Source organism: Natator depressus, chromosome 2, assembly GCF_965152275.1.
Source record: "Natator depressus isolate rNatDep1 chromosome 2, rNatDep2.hap1, whole genome shotgun sequence".
Lineage (NCBI taxonomy): Eukaryota > Metazoa > Chordata > Testudines > Cheloniidae > Natator > Natator depressus.
Window position 1 is genome coordinate 154,029,559 of NC_134235.1, and position 25,075 is coordinate 154,054,633.

General features: G+C 42.5%; 1 protein-coding gene across 4 annotated transcripts in view; it reads left to right on the forward strand.

Annotated features, from left to right (window-relative positions):
• The first annotated feature begins 1,977 nt into the window (after positions 1–1,977).
• Positions 1,978–25,075, forward strand: part of BAG1 (BAG cochaperone 1) — a 35,324-nt gene continuing 12,226 nt past the window's right edge. The window contains exons 1-7 of one of the 4 annotated variants that reach the window (XR_012638225.1): positions 1,978–2,121; positions 10,187–10,315; positions 11,122–11,204; positions 12,972–13,085; positions 15,978–16,085; positions 16,262–16,413; positions 20,510–20,566. Coding sequence is in view for 3 of the 4 variants with exons in the window: in XM_074945172.1 (XP_074801273.1) it covers positions 2,079–2,121; positions 10,187–10,315; positions 11,122–11,204; positions 12,972–13,085; positions 15,978–16,085; positions 16,262–16,333 (549 nt within the window). In the remaining variant the exon portion in view is untranslated. Of the gene's footprint in view, positions 2,122–10,186; positions 10,316–11,121; positions 11,205–12,971; positions 13,086–15,977; positions 16,086–16,261; positions 16,523–20,509; positions 20,576–25,075 lie in introns of those variants that run through there. The other 3 variants (XM_074945170.1, XM_074945172.1, XM_074945171.1) reach the window with 3 other exon arrangements.

Genomic DNA, 25,075 nt, shown 5'->3' on the forward strand with positions numbered 1-25,075 from the left:
TGAAATTGTATACGATTTTTAGCTAAATACCCAAGAATTTTTTTACAGTGAGCAAGGCAAACTTCTGTTTGAGACATCTTAGTAATTGGAATCCCAGGCTTTTTATCTTTAACTAAGTTAATTACTAGAGTTGGTCTAAAAATATAAAAGCAATCAACATTTCCATCCAACATTTTGATGGAAAAACAATTTCAACAGAATTTTTGTTCCATTGTTGACCAGCTGTATTAATTTCCATATTTATTATGGAGACAGAGAGGGGAGATCATTTTTTATTGGAACAACTTCTGTTTGGTGAGAGAGACTATTCATTAGCTTGTATCCCTCACTAAAAGAAGTTGGTCCAATAAAAAATCTTTTCCCATCTTCTCTCTAATATTCTGGTTCCAACACAGCTACAACACTGCATACAATGCATTTATTATGAACCTTTCCTTCTTATATTTATAAAGCACTTTCCCGTTAAAGTAAGTAGCAGTATGGGAAATGTTCCCTGCTTGCCCTAGTTTAGTGGAAAAAGAAAACTCTGGTTAGATTTTTAACAGTAAATTTTTAAAAAATAGAGGGTTTTTAACCCCTCCAAGGTGCAGGGCATAAACCAATTTCTGACTACGGGGGTTAGGAGGAAACCTCCTGGGGACATGTTATAAATGCCAACTGCAGGGTTTCTTGTACCTTCCTGTTAAGTTGCTGCTAATGCCTGCTTTTGGAGACAGGATATTGGACTAGATGGATTGCTGGTCAGATCTAGTGTGGTATTTCCTACGACTGCTGACAGATCAGGTTGCTTGGTGTTTTTCAAAAAGTTATCCATTTGTTGTCGTTTAAGTGCTAAAATAGTAATGTCAACATATTATTTCCCAAGTTGCTATGAAACTGACTGTTGGTGTAATCATACTTGCACTCATACTGCAGATACTCCGAAGTGCTTTTCTTGTCTGTAAATGGAAATGCTCTTAATAATGAACATGCCTGTTTCCTTGGGGCAGCAATGAACAAAAGCAAGAAGTGTACAATTACATATTCCTGCCATTTAAATTTTATAGTGGCTCTCATTCAATTTTCAGATTTGCAGATGCATAATTCTTTGCATTGATTTTTAGGTTGGCATAGGGTACCCTTTTGCTCCCCTAGTTAGGTGTATCGCAGCCTCCCTAAAATGTGAGTCTCCAGAACTTTTTTATAAAATTGATTTACACTTTTTGTGGACATTTTTCCAATTTTATTATTACAGTGGTATTAACTCTGTAAATGAAGATTAGAAAAATTATCAGTGTTACAACTTCACATTATTTGAACGTTTCCTGTACCCTGCACTGACAAAATACAAAAAGATCTACTAGAGAAGGTACCAAAGGGGTCTCTGTTCACAGAGTGCAACAACCTTAGGATGCCCATTCTAAAAAAGTGCAGAAAACAAAAGTTTAACATTTGTAGGCCATAGCTCAGGCAAGCACCAACTGAACTTTAACTACAGCCTGATCTATCAGCTCTGGGGCCCCAATCCTGTAAAGATTTAACCCCGTGAGTGGTGTCATTGAAGTGGATAGGATGACACCCTGTGCACAGTAACACCCCAGAATTGTTGCAGGACTGAGGACTCGCTTCCAGGAGTCCTGGGGCCTCGAACGCGGGGCCACAGCATCTGCCCCTTCGCTGCTGGGGCCATTAGCCGACGAGCCGCAAGCGGCGGTGAGGCGGCCTGTGTACGTGCGCGCCCCCCGCGCTCGGAAACGGAGTCAGGCGGGACCCAACGCGTCAGGAGCTGAGCGCTAAGAGGCGAGGACCCGATTTCCACCCCGGAGAGCCGGGACCGCCCTGGGCCGGCTCCTGCAGCAGCAGGGGCCCCAGCCAGGCCGCGGCTCCTGCAAAGCCCCCCCGCGCTGCCTGTGCTGGAGGGGGCGGCGACGGACCCGGAAGCGCACCGCTGCCCGAGGGAGGCGCGCGCGCGGACTCCTTTCCGGTGGCCCCAGCGGCGGCTTCTGCCGTTTCCTAGCCTGCCCCGCAGCGCTGTTTCCGGCGCGCCCCGGAAGCATTTGGTGGCGGCGCTTCCGTGCGAAGGCGGCGGCGGGGCGGAGATGGCGTCGCCTGGGACCCCGGTGACCGTGACCGTCACCTACAGTAAGAGGCGCCCGGGGAGCGCGGGGCTCAGAGGCCGGGTCTTTCCTGGGCGTCGCGGGCTGCGGGCCGGTGTCTCTGGGGATCCGCCCCGGCCACTCCCCCCCGCCCGGCCCGGCCCGGCCCGTTCGGGTCCTGGGGAGGGGGCGAGTCCCGCCTTCGTGGCCGGGTAGGGGAGCGCTCGCGCGCCGCTCCGCAGCGGCCTCCCCAGCGGTCAGGGCCCGGGCCCGGCGATGCCCTTTCCCCGCAGGTTGGAGCCGGGAGCTGTGCGCCCCCAGCCGGGTCCCGTGTCCCTCGGGACACATCGCCCCCAGCGACCAGCGCCCCTCTCTGGCTCAAAGAGTCCCCTGCGTGCGTCCGACCCCGCGTCCGCCGTGTGCCCGGCCTGTGGCTCTTGCAGCGCTGAACCACGCTGTGCTTAAACGACAAATCCCGCAACCCCACAAGGGCTTTGAACCAGCCGCAAAAAATCCTCTTTGCTTTGCCTTGATCTGAATAGCGCAGTGGCAGAAGCCCAAATTTGGGATCGTGGTCTCGTTGTGTTCGGTGCTCTGTACTCAAGGAGGAAGAGAGAGTCCCTGTAATAAAGATCTGAAACAAAACTAATAACCTGATCCTGCAGACTCCTCTGCCCATGTGCAATCAAACTAAACTCAACATAGGTAACATGGGAGTTAATGCTGTGTTTTCTGAATATATGCCTAGGCAACTGACAAAAACAAAATCAAGATCTTTTTGGAAAATGTGTCAACAGTTTTGATGTATTTAATAAATACAGGGAGGCCGTATGGTCTTGTGGATACAGCAACAACTACCTAGGTGAAGCGATTTGCCCAAATTCACCCATCTGCCTTTTTTCATTGTCTGTAAAATGGGGATAAAGATATTGATCATCCTTTGTAAAGCTTTTTTAAGAGCTATTGATGAAAAGTGCTATATTATTATTACCTATACTGTGAAATACCCATGCAGTTAAACAGTACTTGATTTATGATAGAACAAGAAATCAGACGAGAAAAACTCATAAACTTCAAGAAGGCTGATGTTCCTCCTGACAAAAAGGATATAGTAGTTCATCATTGTAATACAATTGTGCAGTGATCTAGATATTTAATCTATTGACAGGAGCTTTTTGCTGCAGTTTTATTCTTGTTGACTTTACCTCATGTTTACAAAGTAGGGCCCCGATCCTCGTGTTGTAGGTGTGTGTAAGTGTCTGACAATAGCAATGTTGTGTTTCTCTCCCTGCCTTTTATTTGTTTTTAAATATCCTGGATTATAATTTGTCTAGGGCAGGATTGACTCTCTCTTTGTTTACTGCCCAGAGTAATAAGGCACCAATTCTGATTTAGCATTGTAACGGAATGGTGAACCATATTATACTAGTCAGCCACGAGGAGTGTTAAAGGATCTTATAGTGAACATATCTGGTGTGTATTTCTGAGAAGTAAGCTCTCTAGTCAATGTATATCTGATACAGAAGCCTGACCTTCTAGTAGCAGCCTTGCAACCTACCATGTATAAGTACATGGCAGGTGTCAGAAGTAAACTAGTGCCAGAAGAGAACAAACAGAAGGAATAAAGCAACAAAGATTTCAGAGAGCGGGAACAAAGCAACAAAGGTTGCAGGATCTCATCAGTATGGCACTCTTCAGTGCCTCATAGAGCTTCTGCTTTGACAGGCCTTCACAATGAACAGTCTGGAAGCCGCATTTTACAGGATTTCAGATTGCTGCAGACCTCCACCAAGAAACTAGAGCTATTCAGTTAGCTTCTTTAATCTGTGCGATGGGGAAGCAGGCAGAGCATATCTTTAAATCCTTTGACTTTACTGAAGACCGTCACAAAGATGAGTGTGAGAGGGTTCTGGCTATGTCTGATGCATACTTTGTACCTCAAAGAAATGTAGTTTATGGAAGAGCATGTTTTCACCTGAGAATTCAAAAACCAAGGGAAAATGTTGAATATTTCATAAGAGCTCTGAAACTGCAAAACTTGAAAATATCAGAGACAAGCTGGTTTTTGGGTTAACAGGTAAAAATCTTTCACAACATCTACAATTGAAGATAGACTTCACTTAGTCCTAGCCACTGCTATATAGATAATAAAGTAGCCTGAACTAATCAAACAGCAGAACAAAAGGCAGGAACAATTTCAGAACCTGAAATTAGCTTAGAAGCTGTAAACAGATGCTTGAGTGTTAAGAGTCATTATCATAAAACACCTGAGGCAAGGGGAGAGAACTCCCAGGCTAAGGGGAACAAATTCCAGCCTATATGCACAAGGCCTGGAAAAAAACATATCTCAAACTGTATATGGAAACTAATTGTGAGTTGTTTTTTATTTCTCCTTTTTCCTGGGTGGGCAGGTTTCCCTGTAACATTAGCATGTTTGAAGGCAGGCAGTCAAAGCAAAAGGCTCCAAGTTGAATGTAATATCCCTACTGATGAAAGTAATGATCGACAGATCTTGTTAATTACATGTTTTTTATTATGGAATAGAGAATGGCAAGAAAAGGGTATTAAACAGTTAACGAGTGAGTTAGTACGAAAAGTGTGACTATGAGAGAGCAGGAGGGGAGATGAGATGAGGCGCAGAAGGATGGAGAAGAGCATGGAGAGTGAATTCGTCAGCAGGGACTTTGAGGAAGTTGGGCAGAGACGATTTGAATAATGTGCAGAGGCCAAGTTGTAAAATACGATCTACTGACATTATTGTGTGTGGTGGGTGAGACACAGAGGCTTCAGTTGAGCCTCTCCCTGTATTGCTGATGCCCTGGCTATTAGCAGCATAAGTGTCTCTTTGTTCCCATGGACTAAAACCCTTGATCTACTTCTCCCAATCCCAGGTAACTGGATGTGGCTTTTTGGGGACTCTTGCCAATCAAGTCTGGGTGAGCCTTGACCACAGTCCTCTGCTACTCTAGGTCTTAAAAGTGTGTTTAACATATGGGAAATTCAAGCAATTCCCTGATCATGGAGAAATATAGAAATTGCCAGACTGGATCACAGCCATGGTCAAGTTAGTCCAGTATATTGCCTCTTGACAGTGGCCAATACCAGCTATTTCAGAGGAAGATATAAGAAACTTTCCAGTAGGAACTTTAACATACATCTCTTCCAGGGTATGAATATTGCTGTCTAATCCATGTTTGGTTGGCTCTTATTTGCTTCACCATTGTTGTCATTATTTTAAGAAATAGTATTAGAATTAAACTGACTCATAAAATTAAATGGTAGATTTAAAATAACCTGTGTTAAATTTGCTCTTGTATCAGTCCAGCCAAGGGGAATTAACTTTATATCCAAAGCTTTTTACATCTGTTACCAGGCTAGTATCTAGTTTGCACCTGAGAATGGCTCGTCCATAATATGTTTCAACAAAAATTTAAATAAAATACAAGTCACTTGTCACGCATCTTGAGTCTTATCCTGCTTTTAACAAAATTAAATCATCCTTTCTCAGAATAGTTGCATTGTGAAATATAGTAGCCCTTTAAATTGTTCTTACCTGTAATATAGAGGAGCAATTCGTAACTGCACAATGCCCTTGTTTTCAAAAATTACACTGGACTGAAAACAGAACCAGAGGTCAGCCAATGTCTCTGACCACTGCAATCACAAGAAATTGATAGTGCAGGATATGGCCAATTTAATTTTAATTACACTCACAAAAACTGGGTTAAATGGAACCTTATTAAGGCTGCGAGGTAAAGCACTCAAAAGTAAGGAATGTCAGAATTAAGGTTGCCTTGTAAGTATGCATTTTGATAGTCTTTAATTACATTATCACATACTGTTTTTTCTCTACTTGACCCCTGCCTCCTTCACTGCACAGGGTAGACGTGATATGGAGATAAATCGGGGTTCTTTAGTAAAGAAGGCTGTTAGCTACAGAATCGCTGCCACATTTGTTGCAGAAGTTGGAAGATGTGTACATATTGTGGAATTGGGGGGAAGAGAGGGGATGATGGTGGGCCTAAGCCTGACCTTAGCTAAAGGCTCTCCCCCTCATCTGAGGGGAGGGACCAGTGGACACGGCCACAACTGAATACTGGAGATGACAAAGGAAAAAACAAGGATGGGAGTGAAGGTTGTAGGGAAAAAATCAGGTAACCAGAAGGGGACCCAGAGCAGAGATCCCCCCACAGTACTCACTGCTCCAAGGCATCCAGAGAGTCAGTGGATACCACCCACAGGAACTCTGGTTGGAGGTGGAACTGTACAAGTGAACGGAAATAGGCCCCACAGTTGCAGAGCACCCCACTTGTCCAGCTTCCTTCACCTGGTATGATGGCTGGCCATCTTGGCCAGTGCCAGCAGGAGATTGATAAGGAGGTCCTGCGAGTTTGTGGGGCCACAGATGGGGTGTGCAAAGATCAGGAGGTGTGGGGAAAAATGCAGCCAGAGCCTCAGTAAGAGATTCTGGAGGAGCTGGAAGAGCAGCTGTAACCTGACACACTCCATATGGTTGTGCGCCAAGGTCTCCGTCTCGCCACAGAAAGGACAGGTGTCAAGGAAGTTTGTGAACTGTGCCAGGTACACACCTGTTCTTATGGCTTCATGAAGTCACCAGCTGATATCCCCAGTAGGCCATGGGACCAGCATGGAGTACAGACTGCCCCACTGGCGTTCCTCGCCCTCCTTAGGTAGCAACAAGTCCCGCCATTTGGTGTTAGGGTGGGACACGAGGGCAAGGAAGTGAAAGTATGAAGCATGAGCACATGGAGATGTTTCCTAGGCATGGTTCAGAGGTGGATTTGCTGGCTGGTGTTCAGACAACTTAGGTTGCGTGTCTGGGGCGGCCTGGGAGGCTTGTGGGGCAGGGGCCTGATGACAAGTTCCAGAGGGCCTGGGGTGAGAGGCAAGTGGGGAGCAACCTCCTGCAGGACCTGCTCAAGGAAAGCAAGAGAAGCAAGAGGCAAAACTGCCCTCACCGCCTGGAGCACACGACAGGTGACATGGGGTGGACAGCCCCATGCAATGGCTAAGCGCTATCAGATCCCTTTGATCATAGTCCAGGAGGTCTCCAACTTTGGTACCAGCGAGGACCGACTCTAGCGCACCAAGGGGATCTTCACCACCTGCACACACAGGAAATGGTGCCAAAAACAGAGACTTCCTACCCTCCTAGCAGCCAGGAGGTACAGGAGTGAAACAAGAAAACAGAGACTGATCTAAAAGACAGAGCCACCAGGAAGGAACTCCAGACAAGCACTCTTCCTTTTCCCAGCAGCTGGGAAGTAAAGAGGTGGCTTCTTACTTGGGCTTTACCCTGGATAATGGTGTCTCCCCCATACTTCACAGTGGACTATGACTATGGTCCGTGTCTTTCACGGAGGTCGCAGAAGTCACGGTTTCTGTGACTTTCCATGACCTCTGTGACTTCCGCAGCGGCCAGTGTGGCTGCTCAGGTGACCCCAGGGATAGCCACATCGGCTGCTGTTGGAGTGGCCCTGGGGACAGCCATACTGGCGGCTACTCAGGCGGCCCCGGGGACCACCCAAGCAGCAGCCGATGCAGATGGCCCCAGGGATCACCTGAGCAGTGGTCCCGGGGGTGGCCGGAGCAGCCGCTGCTCGGCGGCCCCTGGCAGTGGTCCCGGGGGTGGCCGGAGCAGCCGCTGCTCGGCGGCCCCTGGCAGTGGTCCCGGGGGTGGCCGGAGCAGCCGCTGCTCGGCGGCCCTCGGCAGCTTGTGCCACTGACCCCAGGACACCCCCCCTTGAGCAGCAGGCCCTCCGGAACACCCCACCCAGCAGTGCCTCCCCTCCCTCTGTTAAGATTTAATCAGGAATGTTTATGGTATAAGTCATGGACAGGTCACTGGCAATGAATTTTTGTTTATTGCCCGTGCCTTTCCATGACTTTTACTAAAAATACCCATGACTAAATTGTAGCCTTAACTATGACTATCAGGTTTAGTCCTCTGGCTGTTAGGTGCCTGGTAAAAGTTAATGTGAGGGAGTGACAGAAGGTATGTGTGAAGGTGTGTGCACACACAAGGGCATAGGACGGGCATAGAAACTGATGGGATAAAGTAGAAAAGAGGTTACAACACAATGTATAAATTATCTTTTGATTTTTCCATCTTGATGCATCACTTTGCATTTGTCCATCTTAAAATCCACGAGGCATTGCCTAGATCTAATTTCTTAGTATTTGAATCTTTTTTTTTTTTAAGATAACTACCGTTTAAGGTGTGAACAATTTGAGAATCATCAGTAAATGTTGCGACTCTATAGGGACAGCTGTACTTTAGGTAATTAGTAAACAAATGGACAAGCAATAGCCCCAGTTTTAACCCAGGAGGTATTTCACCTAGTCACTTCTCTCCACTGCAGCCTACTCCCATTCACAGTGAATTTATGATTATAGCCATTTAACCAATTTGCTGCCCAATATGGTATGGAGTGATGATAGTTGCTAAGGTCTTGACTGCATTTCCATTGTAAGCCAAAATTTAGCCATTGCCCCTAACATCCACAAAGGTAATTTTGGCCTAAAACTAGTCAGATCTGGGACCAAGCTAGACTTTTTTGACTAAATTTGAAATTACCTGGAAAAAAGATTCCTTAATTTGATAGACTTTTTGAACACCTGTATTTTTAGGCTATCTTTTTTGCTACTTTTTAGCAAATAATTGGCAAAGAAGGCGAGAAGTATAACTTATTTTACTGGATTCCCTAGCTGACACCAGAACCCAATTTTGTGGGTTAAAGTCAAATTTCAAAAGTTACCAACTTTTTATTTTGAGAATGTTGCTGGGGTTTGCAAGTAAATAACTGCTGAAGAGACCACTTTTCTTTTAAAATAAAAAAGTAAATCTTTAGCACTCTTCCTTGCAGAGGTAGATCTAAACAAAAAGTTTTACCTAATGAAGTTAATTGTGGAGATGGTTCCTCTCTTTCTATAGATCTGTAGAAGCCCATAGAAAGGGAGGAAATGCCCATCCTGATTTTCTCCCAGGCCCCTGTTTTAACCGATGTTCACTGCCTGTGAACCTCCTGACGCCAATGGGCAGGGAGTTTTGTTCTGCAGACCTTAGAATCTAGATCCATGAGGGTGGAGGGTTGGAGAAAGCAGCAAGTATGGAAGAGGAGAGATTAGGGGGCATGTTCCTCCTTCCTGAGGATTTGCTGAGGTTTGCAAGAGATGAGACCTCTGAGAGAGCCAGAGATACCCTAAAACTTTCTGAGCCTTAGCTGACTTTTAGTCCCCTATTTTGGGATAGGCTAAGGAGCCTATGTAAGCTCATTGGAGCCTTCTAAGATTTTGAGTGGGGCTTGATATGTCTTCGCAGCATTGCAGGGGTGGACTTGGGTAAACCTCAATGGACCTTATATGGATGAGGTTTGCAGTTTTTCACAGGTGCTGAATATGCTGCTCAGGTTCAAGGGGAAGGAGTGTGTCTGGGAGAGTAAAGAAGGGAATCTTCATTTCCTGTTCTAGGTGGAGCAGCCAGGGGAAGTGGGGAAGGAGGTGATTGCTCCCCATGCATGAGGGCTAGGGAGCAGTAAAAGGAGTAAATAGGTTCTTCTTTGTTTTACTGATTCCCCAAGCCTGTTATCAACATTTCCTCCCCTTTTTGTAGACCGTAAGAGACCCAACAGGTTTCTGGACATTACAAAGCCTGCTGGAAAGGAGCTATATTCCTGTGCCCTTCCTAACATCTGAAGAACAGTAGCCATGATTCTAAAGACTACTGAGGTTCTGATGGGTATGACGTTAGGAAGTCTGAACTATCAAGGCTCTCTTCCGTGGGATGGTGGCTGGGAAAAATATTTAGCTGGAGACTTTTGGCCTGTAGAACAAAGGTACATTGACCCTCCCCGTTCTGTGGACCTCCTCCTGTTAGCAGGAACAGGGCTCCTCACTTGCACAGCCTATGGTCATTTAAAAAAAATGGAGAAAATTCAGATACAAAACTTCATGAAGTTAAGGCTGTAGACAGGTATTTGTGGTTCCAATGAAAGTTGCCTTTCAAGATTATTAAAATTAAATATTAGACTCATTCAGCCTCATATTTTCTAATTAAGGTTAAACTTAATTGTGGGTTGTCTTTTTTTCAGGTAATGAAAAACATACTGTTCAGATTTCTTCTCATCAGGAAGACAGTGAACCAACACTTCAAGACATGGCTCTGCTTATTGAACAAGTCACTGGGGTTCCAGTTCTTTTTCAGAAACTGATATGCAAAGGTAGCTAATATTTAAAAATGTTTTTCTCAGGTATCCTAGATTCAACATTAAATACCAATTTTAATTCAGATGGGGATTAAGTTACCTATCTCTTCACTGTTCATTAAATTAATCATATAACTTTTAATTCTCTTGTCAGTCCTAGAAATGGCCATGAATAATTTACTATTTTGACATATTAGGTGGATGGATGAGATGGGATGGAAGCATAATTAATTATAAGACTTCTGGATTTTATTTGAGTAGGCTTTTACCAGGAAATCAGTGTTAAAGTCAGTTTCATACTTACTAGTTTAAAATGAAACCTGAGAATTGTTCCTGCTGCTTTCAGTCTCTCTGCCAAGTCCATCAGCTGTGAGCCAGTTTCACATATACGAAGCAGTGTAACTCATGGGAAGGGGTGGGTACATGGATCATCCAAAATACTGAAAAATAACCACTGGCAAAAAACGAAAGGCTTAATGAATATTTATTTTGTAAATTTGATAGTATAAATGGAAATCCCTGGAAAGCAAAATAAATATTTTCTCTCTTTACTTCATTTGCTATGGTACTTTTCATCTAATTCAGCTTGAAGTGTACACAATTTGACTCAGTTCCTTTAAAAAGCATACTAAAATGTTGGAATTTTTTATTCAAAACGAGTAGTTTATTTCAAAAGCAATTACTGAACAGTATTAAATAGTCATTTATGAAACAACAAAGCATTTTGGACTTCATACCCTAAAGCCAAGTTAAAAGCACTACTTCTCGTTTTTAAGATGGCTTGTAATTAATAAAAGAATAATTGTTTCCTTTTTCCCTAGGAAAGTCCCTGAAGGAAATGGAACAGCCATTATCAGCACTTGGAGTTAAAAATGGTTGTAAAGTTATGCTGATTGGGAAAAGGGTATATGTCACCTTATGAAGTCTCTTCCTTTGTTATCCTTGTATCTATCGATATTCCTGTTCAAGAGCTTAATCGCTGCTTATGGTGAATCTGCTCAAAATGAGTGTCAGTGTAATGAAAGACAAGTGTACTGTGTACTTCCCTATTTAAGTGTGCACTCTGTGTGTGCATCTGGCGGTACACACACTTCTTCATTCTCTTGTCCTACAACTAATAACTCTATGCACCCTGTGCATTTTTTTGAAGCTGCATCATATGTAGGGCCCTACCAAATGCAGTGTCCATTTTGGTCAATTTCATGATCATAAGATTTTTAAAATAGTACGTTTCATGATTTTAGCTATTTCAGTCTGAAATTTCACGGTGCTATAATTGTAGGGGTCCTGACCCAAAAAGGAGTTGTGGGGGGGTTGCAAGGTTTTTGAAGGGGGGTTGCAGTACCACTACCCTTACTTCTGTTTTGCTGCTAGTGGTGGCACTGCCTTCAGAGCATGGTCTGGTGTTGCCACCCTTACTTCTGCTCTGCTGCCTGCAGAGCTGGGCCCTCAGTCAACAGCTGCCATTCTCTAGCCTCCCAGCTCTGAAAGCAGCAGCGCAGAAGTAAGGGTGGTATGATATTGCCACCCTTGCTTCTGCGCTGCCTTCAGAGTTGCGCGCCCGGCCGACAGCCACCACTCTCTGGCTGCCCAGCTCTGAAGGCAGTGCAGAAGTAAAGGTGGCAATGCCACGGCCCCCTAAAATAACCTGGCAACCCCCCTGCAACTCCCTTTTGGGTCAGGACCCCCAATTTGAGAAACGCTGGTCTCCTCTGTGCAATCTGTATAGTATAGGGTGAAAGCACCCAAAAGGCCAGATTTCACGGGGGGGAGACCAGATTTCACGGTCTGTGATGCGTTTTTCATGGCCGTGAATTTGGTAGGGCCCTAATCATATGGTGAGCCCCTGCCTAATTTGTCATCCTACCAACATTCCTGAATCTCTTCTGGATTTCTGCTCTTTTCTGCCCTTATTGTTCAGAGCCATTGTGCAGAAAACTAGCTGTTGGTATTGACTCTGCTGTCACACATTTAGAGTGAATAGGGATATGATTATGTCACAGTGGTCACCACTGTCATAGAACCCATTAATTTTTCCATTTATATGATCCCTGATGCTGCATTTTAACAGCTTGTTAGTTTGCTTTGATTAGCAGTTGCTCATTAATCATTTGTTAATTTGCTTTGACCTAGCCATGTTTCAAAGAGGACTAGAGCAAAGCAAACTAATGAACTGGTAATGCATGGCTGCACCATTCACATGGATGCAGCATGTCTGTGCTATGAATTATGCATAATTTTACCATGACAAAATCATATCCCTAACAATGAAGTGGCACCTGGCTTTGTTGATGTCACCAGCAGCGGGCAGGAAAATTGTTGATAGTAAGGAAGTTAAGCTTTATCATGAGGCATTAATATTAGTAAAAACTATAAATTCTTTGATCCTTGGTTGGTCTTTCCCTTCAAATTAGTCTCTTACTGTATTTATGTGCAATATATCCATTGCAATAGTGAGTATATTCATAATTGAGCATTATAAACTGAGCTTATTTGATTGACTACTCAAAGTTGGCAAGTTGATGATGCTGGACATATGACAATAAGAGATGATGAAAGCGTTAGTTTTTATGTTAAATGTTATCCCATTATCATTTAACTCAGATAGGTTTGTGACCTGATTGATTTCAAAGTAAATATTTTATTTTGTCATTTTTTTAAAACTATACAGAATAGTCCAGAGGAAGAGGTGGAATTAAAAAAATTAAAAGATTTGGAGAAGTCAGTGGACCAAATTGCTAACAAATTGGAGGAAGTTAATAAAGAGTTCACAGGCATCCAAAAGGTAAATTATTTTCTTGTCCTTGCATCTCATATATTTGTACAGTATACTCTCCCTACTTCAGAAACAACTACCATGTAATATATTTTGTCTTTCCAGTGATGTTTTGGTTTTTCACCTCTTAGCTTCACAGGTGACCTATAGAAGTTTTCTAAATGCTAAACTTATTTCTGTGTTTCCAAAAGAGGGGAAAATATATAGCTATTGTTGGAAAAAGTAATTAGTACTGTATATTAAACAAATTATGTCCTTTGGATCCAGAGATATATGAGCAATAATAATACTTAGCTCTTCTGTAATGTTTTCCATTCAAAGCAGTTTTTCTGGTTCCTTTGCCACTGAGTGACATCACAAGTACCAAAAAGAGAGGGAATGAAAATATAGGTGCAGAAATGATTGATTCTTTCTGACATCTGTTTAAGCTGCTTGTGATGTCACTGGCATAGAAACCAGAAAGTCTGCCGTTCAGATTTTTCAGGATTTTAAGAAAAGTGGTTATTAAGTGGTCTTAATTTTGTTGAAATTAATTAATTGCAATTTTTTTAAGTAGTGGCATCAGGTTATTTTTATTGTACAAGTCCTACAAACTCTGACTGAGTTTGGGGGTCTATTGTGCTAGGACAGGGGTCGGCAACCTATGGCACGGTGAAGAAGCTTGGTCCTGACAGTTGCTGCTGCAAAGCAGGCAAGCTGCCCCCTCCCCTGCCTCTTCCCCCAGTGTGCTGGGTTCCTGCCCCTCCTCCTCTCCCTCCCTGCTGCCGATCACCTGATGGCCCTTGTGCGGGAAGGGGAGAAGCAGAGTCCCAGCGCGCTTGCTGCTCCGGGGAGGAGGCGGAGAAGAGGTGGGGATGGGGTTGTGGGGAAGGGGGGTGGAATCATGGCATATTCCCTCCTGCCCCCTGCCATGAGCCGCTCAGGGCAAGGGACTGAGAGCACTCCCAGCCCTCTGCCCTGACTCTTGCACCTCCCCATGACCCCAACCCTGACTCCAGCACCCCCCACACCCCTTTCCCTGATTCCTGCACCCCCTCACATGCCCCCAGCCCTCTGCCCTGACTCCTGTACCCCCCACCCATACCCAGCCACCCCACAGCCCATGTCCTGACTCTCTTGCACCCCCCACATTTCCACCCCCACCCTGAGCACCAAATGGGAGCTCCTGTACCCCCCCCCCCCAGATTCCCACCTGCACCCCTCGCACCAAATGGGAGCTGCCCAGGTAAGTGCTCCACCCCCAAACCTCCTGCCCCAACCCTGAGCCCCCTCCCTCATTCTAGCTCCTGGCCAGACCCTACACCCCAACCCCCAGCCTGCTCCTTCATCCCCAGCCCTGTGCTCAGTGCACTCCCACCCTCAGCTCAGTGCAGAGAGAGAGGAAGAGAATGGACTAGAACCAGGGAGACGGTAGGTACCCACTCTGTATGGGCAGGACCAGGATCCCAGACAGGCAGCTGGCTGAGCGGGGCTGGCAGCCGGGACCCTGGCTGGCAGGAGCCGGCGGACGGAACCCCAGATTGGCAGTGGGCTGAGCCGCTCAGCCCACTGCCAATCTGGGGTCCTGGCTGCCGGCCCTGCTCAGCCCGCTGCTGGTCTGGGGTTCTGGCTGCCGGCCCCTTGCCAGCCGGGGTCCTGGCCACAGGCCCCGCTCAGCCCGCTGCCAGCCTAGGTGAACGGAATCCCAGACCAGCAGCGGGCTGAGCAGGCTGGGGGCGTAAGATCAGCATTTTAATTTAATTTTAAATGAAGCTTCTTAAACATTTTGAAAACCTTGTTTACTTTACATAGGACAATAGTTTAGTTATATAATATATAGACTTATAGAGAGAAACCTTCTAAAAAACGTTAAAATGTATTACTGGCACGTGAAACCTTAAATTAGAGTGAATAAATGAAGACTTGGCACACCACTTCTGAAAGGTTGCCGACCTCTGTGCTAGGAGCTGTACAAGCACATAGTAGAAGACAGATCCTGCTACAAAGACATAGGTAGACACAGGAATCTTCAGGAATCTTACAAAAAGGTTCTGGGGATTTCTAAAATATCTGTAACTCGTGGCTCATGTAAAGGGCCCTACCAATTTTGTGGCCATGAAAAATGTGTCGCGGAGCGTGAAATAAGCTCTTCCCCGTGAAATCTGATCTCCCCCTTGCTGCTGGGAGCGCCCCAGCTTCGGCGGTTTTAGCTGCAAGTCCCCACCAGCTGCGGAGGGACAGGACTTGTCCTTCTCTTGCATGGCAGCGTAGGGGGTGGGGGAGATCAGACCTGCCTCTGAGTGCCTCCCACTGCTGGGTTGGGACCTCCATAGTTACAACACTGAAATTTCAGATGAAAACAGCTGAAAATGTGAAACTGACTAATTTTAAAACCCATTAAATTTGATAGGGCCCTATTCATGTACTCTGGGCAAAAGTTGGCAAAATAATGAGAACAAAGTGGTGTGTGGATTTAGTTGCATGATTTCTGTCAACAATTCTGGAAATCATGTGGCTTCCTGCACTGCACGGGGACAAACTTACTATCCAAACTAATATTTGGCGAGACCACTGCTTCATGAAAGCTGTGGTAGCTATACTGTTGTTAAAGTTTAGGGTCATTATATTGATTCACTTGTTTTGATGTGGGATGTTTATTTGGGAGGACATATATAGAACAACATTAATATTTGAAAGGGGTATAAGGGAGAATGAAAGGTAGCCTGCATTTTGGGCCTTCTACTTTCCCTTTTATTTTAAAAAGGGTCACTCTTCTTAAATTGAAAGCTTTTATTCCTCTAATGATAAAATCATTCAAACATCTAAATGAAAATATTTGCACCAGAATTTATTTAATTCGTATTTAAATAGCAGCATGTATGTTCTTTGGAATATAAAGTAATTGTTTTTCTTTTCATAAAGGGCTTTCTAGCAAAAGATCTTCAAGCTGAAGCTCTTAACCACCTGGACAAGAGGATAAAAGGAACTGCTGAGCAGTTCATGAAGATCCTGGAACAGATAGATGCCATTGTGAGTAAATAGTCATACAAAGGGGTTGTATATTCCTTAAAACAAGCTTTTGGTTTGTTGCCTTTTTTTAAGAACAGTTTGTTCTCTATATATTTTTAAATACTAACAACAAATTAAATTTGGTTTATTTTGAAAAACAAGTTAATTGGTTTGCTCCCTTTTTCTTCAATATCCAGTTCTTTTTCCTGTATGTCTTCAGTGACCTCTTCATTTTGGTGTCCATGGCAACTCCGATTTCTAAATGGTGACACTAATGCCTATGTATGCATCCCCATAATACAGAAGAGCACCATATTGGGCTGCAGCCTGTTATGTCCACATGAAATGGGTATCCTTTACTCAAGTTTTACCCTTTTTCATTTGTCCTGCGAAAGCCTCTTAAATTAAAATATGTTACAGTAACATTAAGGGTCCAACAAAAACTAGGAAGACGCTCTCCTCCTAATGCTTGTTTGGTGGTAGGGAAGGCACAAACAATGGTGAGCCTTCTGGTTAGTCAAACATGGATTTATAATTTTTGTATTTAAGACATTTGCAAACTAGGACTGGACTGATTTCTTTGGATTATATCAAGGTACTTGTATAGCCCTCATCGTTGCAGAATCTGAGCATCACACAGCCATTTATGGATTTTATCCTCACAGCACCCCTGTAAGGTAGGAAGTACCGTAGTATACCTTCACCCTTACAGGTGGGGAAATGAAATACAGGGTAGACTAAGTGACTTGTTCAGGGCTACACTCTGGCTGAGCTGGGAATTAGACACAGGTCTCAAGTCACAGTCCAGTACCTTATCCACTGGACCATGCTATCTGGAAGAGTTCCCTTCCCTTATATAACTGTATTGCATACCATATCTATTGGCACCTATAGTGTGTTTTGCGATGAATTTGCACAGGGTGGGCCCTTACACTCACACAGAGCCCCATCCATTTAACAAGGGCTCCACGTGAGTCTAGGGTTCTCTGCCTGTGTTGATCCAATTGCAGGATCAGGGCCTTAGTCTCTTTGTAATAATGGGTTGCTGGTGTAAAGCCTGGGAAAGAGAATCCACTTTAAAGAGGTGCTTTAATTTGGCCCCCACCCAAATTCTGCCAGCATGTGTCTGTTGTGAGGACTGATTAGGATTTTTAGGAAACTGATTTTTAGGTGACCTTATTTATTGCTTTTGTACTGCCACAACTTTAACAGAGATGTAAATTTTGAGGTTTTGTTACCAACGGCATAGTTTAATTTCTAGTACACCACAAAATGATTATTAACAGTATTAAGTACACTAATTTCTTTCTGTAACAGCTAAAACATTTAAAACTCAAAAACCAAATCTCCATTTTTTACTGATTCTTTTATCCCTTTTATGTGTAGAATCTTCCACAGGGGAAAAACCTTGGAACAGGGAATCAGTTTTAGGTGGCAGATTTCAAATCCTATAAATCCCCAGGTCTCAGTATCTAGTGGTGATGATGACAATGACTATAATTAAGTTAGTCAATGAGTTGATGTTGCTGCTGTCATGCTTTTGTGCCACGTTCGTAGCTCACTGCCATGCTAAGTAAGTTGCCAAGTGCACATCCAGATAAATTGGCAACATTGTCCCATCAAAGCATATTTCTGATGGTCTATATATAGACAATGACTTCTGTTTTAAGTAGATTTGGGGCTATTGCTGAACTAATTCTGTCCCCTAATCAACAGTTTTTAGTTCAAATTCAATTTATACCATTTCTTTGTCTCGGTGTGCTTTCTTTCAAAAATAGTTGATATGTTAAATAACCTTCCTGCCACCTTTCATCACTTCAGTCTAAGCACAGCTCTTCAAGCCTACCCTGCAATGGCCAGACCGAGGAGGGAAAAGGTAGTTACTCTCCAAGACCAGTCAAACTGTAGCTTCTTCTGAGATTGCCATCAAGGATGTAATTTGTACTGCTGATGTTTCTGCTTTAGAAACAAGGCTGAAATCACAAGTTTAATTCATGTAGGACATGGAACAGCTGTCAGACTGTGTCAGTTTTTGTTCACTGCTAGCCTGGATTGGATTTTAATTTGATTTAGAGGTGAATGAATGGCTGTATATCTTGAGCCATCTAATCCCCAACTTTCATATTTTAATATAAAAGAATTAGAGTTACACAGTAAATGCCAAAGCCAAACAAAAAAGCTACCTTCAGTTTTTTTAGCCTGCTACCTGGCTGAGAATTTACATCCTGGATTGGCCAAACTAGAAACAAAGGTTTCTAGTATGGGTCCCTAATTTCAGTGAGAGGTCAATAACCAAAATCAAATGTGACCACATGGAATGCACTCAGTCTGTCCTTCGAACTTCTAGATGGTAGTCAGCAAAATATCATCTTCTGCTCTTTGCAAAAACTACTTTTAGCTACTACCTTGGAAATTCACTCTCACTTCATGGCCAAAGTAGAAAACTTCCCCTCTCTCTGATATAAAATATTATGTACAGCATGTCAGACAGGGGACTTTCAGCTTCAGTTAGGGCTATAAGATTTTAGCGGTTTTACAAAGTTGGTGATTTATAGGAAGTATTGAAGTTTCTGTTTTGAAGACTTCTGCCTACTGTGGAGGTGAAGCAGTCAAAATTAAAATGATCAGTTGTAAAGAAAAAAGTGATCAATTACAGTTTACATCCTTGTTGTTGTTGCTCATTATTTGTATTCTGGTAGTGTCTAGGAGTCCCAGCCATGAACTAGGACCCCATTTTTTTAAAACACAGTATAAACTAAACAAAAAGCCCCTGCCGCAAAGAGCAGTTAGCCTAATTTCACCTGTCATGAGTTTTAAGTGATATATGCAATCCTATATTTTACCCACCTTTGCTATGAAATTTTAATTGCAAATTCATAATTGGTTTCTGATGTCCTTGACCTGTTTAAAAAGCAAAATAAACAGAAATGTCTCCATGGATGCATGGAAGACATTTTTCTCCAGGGTGGTCATACCAGCTATAGTGAGGACACAGTTCTTATCTTAAGAAGACAGAAAATATTAAAACAAATTTACAGTCTTAAAAGAAATGGATTTGATCAAGAAAATACCAACTTCGGGGAAAGAGTGTGATTTATATGTAGCAAGCTCCGTATTTATCTGCTTTAAGGTAGCAAAAATGAGTCTCTTCTCCCTCCCCCCCTCATTTTTAACCCATGCTGCAGTTTTCACTTGATTCAAATTCTAGATATGTTCATATTAAATACTGATTATTTTGGCAAACACACCGAGGGTTAAAAAAATATATTTAATATTACAGTTAGGAAACGTTTGTTAGATGGATTACAGTTTACTGGAAGCACAGACATTTCATGTCAAGATGAAACTTTGTTTTGTCCTTCAGTGCTTAGAATGATGCAAGTTTATTTCTGAAGCTTTGTAAATTTCTTATTTTTCTTAATTGCAAATATTTACTTTGTAAGCATTCCTTGGTGTATTAATGTGAATAATAAACATAAAACCAAAGAATTTGGGGGAGAGTTTAAAAAAGTACAAATAGCAGGTAGGCACCCTTGTGCCTTCAAAAATCTCCCTCTTTATATTGTAGTTGATTATTATTATTTTATTTGTTTAGTATTTAAGAAGCTGCTCAAATATCTGCATAATTATTAGAATTGGGATTTAATGATGTGGTGTGCTTATGCAACTTACTCACCAAACTTAATGGCACAATAAGATTATGGAGGGATTGTTAAAAGAAGAAGCCAACACTTCAATACTATAAACTTTAAAGGTATTATTATATTTAAGTAGCAGAAATTCTTCAGTATAGATCATCTGTGCTTACACTCATTTACAAGCTTTTCAAGTTCTTTTTAAGCATTTGTGGAACAGAAATGCTAATTTAGAAAATGGAATTGTAAGAAAAACATAAAAATAAAATTTCCACATGATTCCAAGACCTATCACTCCCAAGACAGATAGTAGTCATGAATATAAATTTGACCAGCAGTTAGTACATATGTATTAACTGGCTACACCTGCATGAACTGATATAAACCCTGCTCTCTGAATCCAACCCAACACTAAGAGGTGTATTCTCCTCTTGCATTGAACTCTGGACCTGATCCATTGTCTATTGAAGTCTGTGAAAAGATTGTTGAGATTATTATTGGGATCAGGACCTCTGAGGAACAAAAGTTAATACATTGCTCTTTGAAATTAATGCAGTTTAGGAGAAGGAGACAAAGAAACAACAGAACACACAGAACAGAAGCTCACTGCACAGTACTGGAATAAATTATGCAGTAGAAAGCATTCTTTAGCCCAAGCACTGCTCTGCAAGAAATGCCACCACCAAAGCTCAAAGTTCACTTGGTGAGAGAGTCTTGCATAAGCACTGCCTAGGGTTAGGTTAACTTTACTATTAAGCTTGATTTTAATTAAATATTGAAATGTTATTGTGACTTAAGGTTTAATACCAGCTTCATCTGTTAAACCCTGAATAGTTGGACAACGTATTCCTGGAGAGGAGACGTAAACTGACTAAGGTAAAACAGAGAGACTCTGGGATTTAATTTCAATTTAAAATTCTTACTCTTCATTAATCTACCTGCAAACCATTCTTTAAACAAGTTGGCAAGTTACGACACAAAGAGCTCTAATTTCACTCCTGCATGGTGCCCTGTTGAGATTTCAGTGGGTCCTTGTACAAGCGCAAGGATTTGTCTATGTGGATGCAGTTACAGAACTGGGGCCTAAGACTTTAAATGTATAATCTCTGAGTGGCTCCTTTAACTGAGTTAAAGTTCTCCTCCAGTTACCAAAATTCATAGTTTTATAAATGGACATTTTGCTAATTCCTGTTTTAATTTATCAATGACAAACTAAACTGGGATCAGATACCTTTAAACAAACTTCCCTTCACCATCAATAAACTGTCAAGTCTATTCTAATTACTGTAGATAATTACTTCTGAAAATAATTTTTCAGAGTGTAGAAAACACTTCCCTGGGCAAAAGGCAGATCTCCTCCCTCTTGTAGAAAGTGTGATCTGTATTGGAAGCTCTCTGCCAGTCTGCAGACACAAGAAGACCTTGTAAAGGAACTAGCATGTTGTCTTATTTCCTATTTTTCATTGTAAATTTGTATAATTATTAAAATCTTTAAATTATTTTGCTTGTCTAAATCATGGCATCCCCAGGGCACAGTAAGAACCTCTGTGACAAATAGTGGAATCTCATCCCTGAATTTGAGAAACAATTAATAATTAGGTTTACCTGATCTCTGTTTCTTCAGATTATAATTCTTAGTAATTTGGGGATAAAATTGGTTTGGTACTGACCACCCTGACTCATGCCTCTTTCATACCCTCACTAGATATGGTATTTTTATTACTAACATGGTATTTCATTATAGAAAATCAGATGGAAGAGTGTGTGCACTTTCTTTCAGTAGAGTTGGAAAATTTCCTACCACAAAATAAATCCACCAGAAAACTTTGCTTTGAATTTTTTATAATAAAAAGATAACTTCAACTTCTGTAAGTGGCAGTTATATAATTTACTCCAAAGGCTTTAGTTTTGATTTAACATTTATTTTGTTGGTATTTATTTTGGGGTTTAGCATTGATGTTTGAACATGTTGGAGTTTTAAAAATTATTTTTTCATTGTTTCATAATGTCCTCAATACATTCAATTTGTGAAAGAAAAACAAAGTAGACTTCCCTTAGCCTGCGTCATTGGAATAGAAAGATGCACGTTAAGGGAGTTGCAATGAATAAGGGCTCATTGCAATACATTGTACTGGGGAATATGTCATTAATTGCTTTAAAAGAAAATCTTGGTGAATAAAACTTACACATTAGCTATTACAAGAGATTGGTGTGACACCTAAAATAATAAGCATTTGAAAAGTCAGATGTTGGAAGGTGGACATTGAGTGGGTTGATAAAACTATTATGAGAATGTGTTTGACCTCCAAGAATTGCTTCTTGGATGGAGTTACGTAGTTTATATTGTCAGATATTTACAAATTGTGCTAGTGGTTGTTGCCCAGGGCTGTATGATTATGTGGAATCTCTTCAATTACTGGTAGAGATACTCCTGAATCGGCTCTGTGCTGTAAGTCTGAAGGAACTGAGGTCATGTAAGGAAGATAAAACCAACCAATTAGATGTAAGTTACATTATAGTGAGAGAGATTAGACACTGGGAACCAGTGGATTCATGGAATGAATGGATATGTTTTCTAACAATTGTATGGTTTATCACTCCATATTAGGCGTTGAAGGAGGGAGATATGGAGGACTTATGGATTGTATTATGACAGGACTTAAAAAAATTAACTTTTCAGAGGCAAGTAGGAGAAATTCTCTGTTTGGAGCTGGGTGGTGGTAGTGGTATCATCAACTTCTAAAGAATTTAAGCTTTCGTTTAAAAAAAAAAAAGTGTCTATCCTGATGGTTGCAAAAGGACTTTCCAAATGTGAACTGCTGCAGTCCTGTCTTCCTGAGTCTGCAGATGGACCTCTCTGGTGCCTCTGCTGCTGCTCATAGTTTTCCTTACCATCGGAGAGAAATTAATATTAACATTGATGCTATTCTGAGCCCTGTGGGCAGCACTGAAAATTGACAAGAATTATATTAGCTTTAAACTGCTGCAGCTTGGGAAAGCCTGAGCAGCTATTGACGCTAAAGGGGTAGAAGTCCCCACCCCCAAGTCAGACTAGGAAGGGGCTTGAGTAGCAGAAAGAACTTCCACTTAAACAGTTAGGGATCTCTTAAGGTGATATGTGGAACAGAGAACTTCCTACCCGTCCACCAGCCAGGGGGAATGGGAGTGAAGGGGATTTTTTTCAAGAGGCTGATGCTAAGGAAGAAACCTCAACAGATCGCAGTAGCACAGCCTTCCTCTCTCTCAGCAGGGGTATATGTGTGGAGTCTGGGTGGTGGTGTTTCTAGTAACATTCATAGCGTGCTAAACACTGCACTAAGACCAAAAAAAAGGCACAGTCCCTGACCCAAGAGTTAACCCTAGACTTCACTGGTGCCCCTAACGCAACTTTTTTATAATGGCCTCTGGCGTGTAGGTGTCTGGTATATTTTCAACTCCTATAGTAAATGAAAACACAGTTTAAGAGATTGCTCATTAGGCTAGGATAAAAGAAAAGATTGATCCTTCCCTCTTCTTGTGGCCTACTATCCTGAAAGGCTTAGCACCTGCAGGTTGAAAGGGAAGGCCTGTCTGCTTAGCACATCTCAGACTCAGGTCCTATCTTCTTATAACTGTATATGTGATTGTTATTGTCAAAGTCAGATTCAGGACTCACATAATTTGTCAGACCACTGTGTTTATTAGCAAAGCGCTTTGTCAGTGCACCCAGATATATGTGAGCCCCTCTCTGAGGCTCATGCTAACTTATTTATACAATTAAGCCAAAGCCAATTTAACATAAGAGACAAAAGGAAGCAGAAACTGACAAATATACATACATATCTTATTTGCATACTAACATTTACCAATCTCCTAGCTCAGTAGGAGCTCTAAGTTAATTAGTTTGAGGACCCTTTGTCTCACACTCCTTAATGTTTCTCTTCCTGACAACTATATTTTCAACAAACCCTTCAAGTAGCATTTCTTCAATGAATTATAATTTCAATATAATTCATTCTACTTTCACAATCCCTCCTTTTGGTCAAGCTACACAATGACCAACAATTACTGGGTTCCACATATCAATCGTTCTTTATCTCTTTGTTCATCAGTGATATTTAAAATCATCAAATTAGCACTCTGGTTTGGGGCAGCTATCTGTGTAGCATGCCTGATACAATTTTGGATACAACAGGAAAGTAACTGAAAACATACAAAAATTATTAGGATTCCAAACTGGAGAGTTAGGGCTCCCTGAAACAACCAGTTTCCTATGCCAGAGAAATTGAAAAGGTTTCTTAGCCACTTCCATAAAGAACTTGGCTCTTCGATTTGTTCTAAGTGGCTAGCACGATCTATTACCTCATTGGTGTTGTCTGGTATATACACACAGCAGTCTTTTCCAATGAGAGCACAAGTCCCTCCTTTTGCCGCCAGCACTATGTCCAATGCCTGACGGTTTTGGAGGGCCATCTGTTGGATTGCCCCTGTTTCTTTGGCCAGGGCTCTTAAACTTTCTCCGGTTTCATTTGCCATTATTTCAACTACTGCTTGTAACCTTAGGAGCTTTTTTGCATGGTGTATTACTCCCCCTAATGGTATGAAGGAACTGCCAATGGCCTCTTCCCAGGTTAAGGGGCTTATGTTATTTACATGCCATTGGGCATCTGTTAAGTCTCTTCTTTTTCGCCTGAATTTGCGGAGGCGTTCTCAAGGGAAGGTTCCTAGCACTCAGAATTGTGGGAAGAGTCGGGCGGGATAACAGATTCCTGACCAATTAGCTGGTAGTGCGGTATAAGCTCTGGTCCCGCACACCCAGTGATGGCCTATTAAGGCTGGGAAGGGTCGGTTGCACCCATTTGTCATATAGGTGTTTGCAAAGGAGTAGTAGTATCCCCTAAAGGGTACAAGGTAATTCTCCTTACGAGGAGTGGTGTTATTTGCGTGACTGTAGGGGGAACATGAGATTGATTTCTCTGTTGAATTCATATCTCCATACCCAGCCTGCCACTTTTAGTTTTGTTTGAATAATCCCATAAACCATTGGCCACAATATGCTGAAGGCAACGGCTTTTCCCCAGATCCAGCCCTGTCCCGTTACACACCCAACACCAATGACCTTTTCCCTCCACCACACTTATCCATTTAGATGCATTTATTCCCACCGCTTCCCAAGTGTCATTGCTGTTCCATATTTTGTTAAACGGACGAGGCCCTCCAGTGAGGTCTGGGGACTTGAGTGGGATAGCCAGGACAGGAACACCAGTTTGAGAGTGGGCTGGGATGTGGCTGCAGACCCAGCAATTAGAAATATTAAGGGTCTGAGCTATCCACACCTGCTGCTGGATAAAAGAATTGTCATCGTGGTCTCCCCAGACTGTAAGATACCAGCAGCCG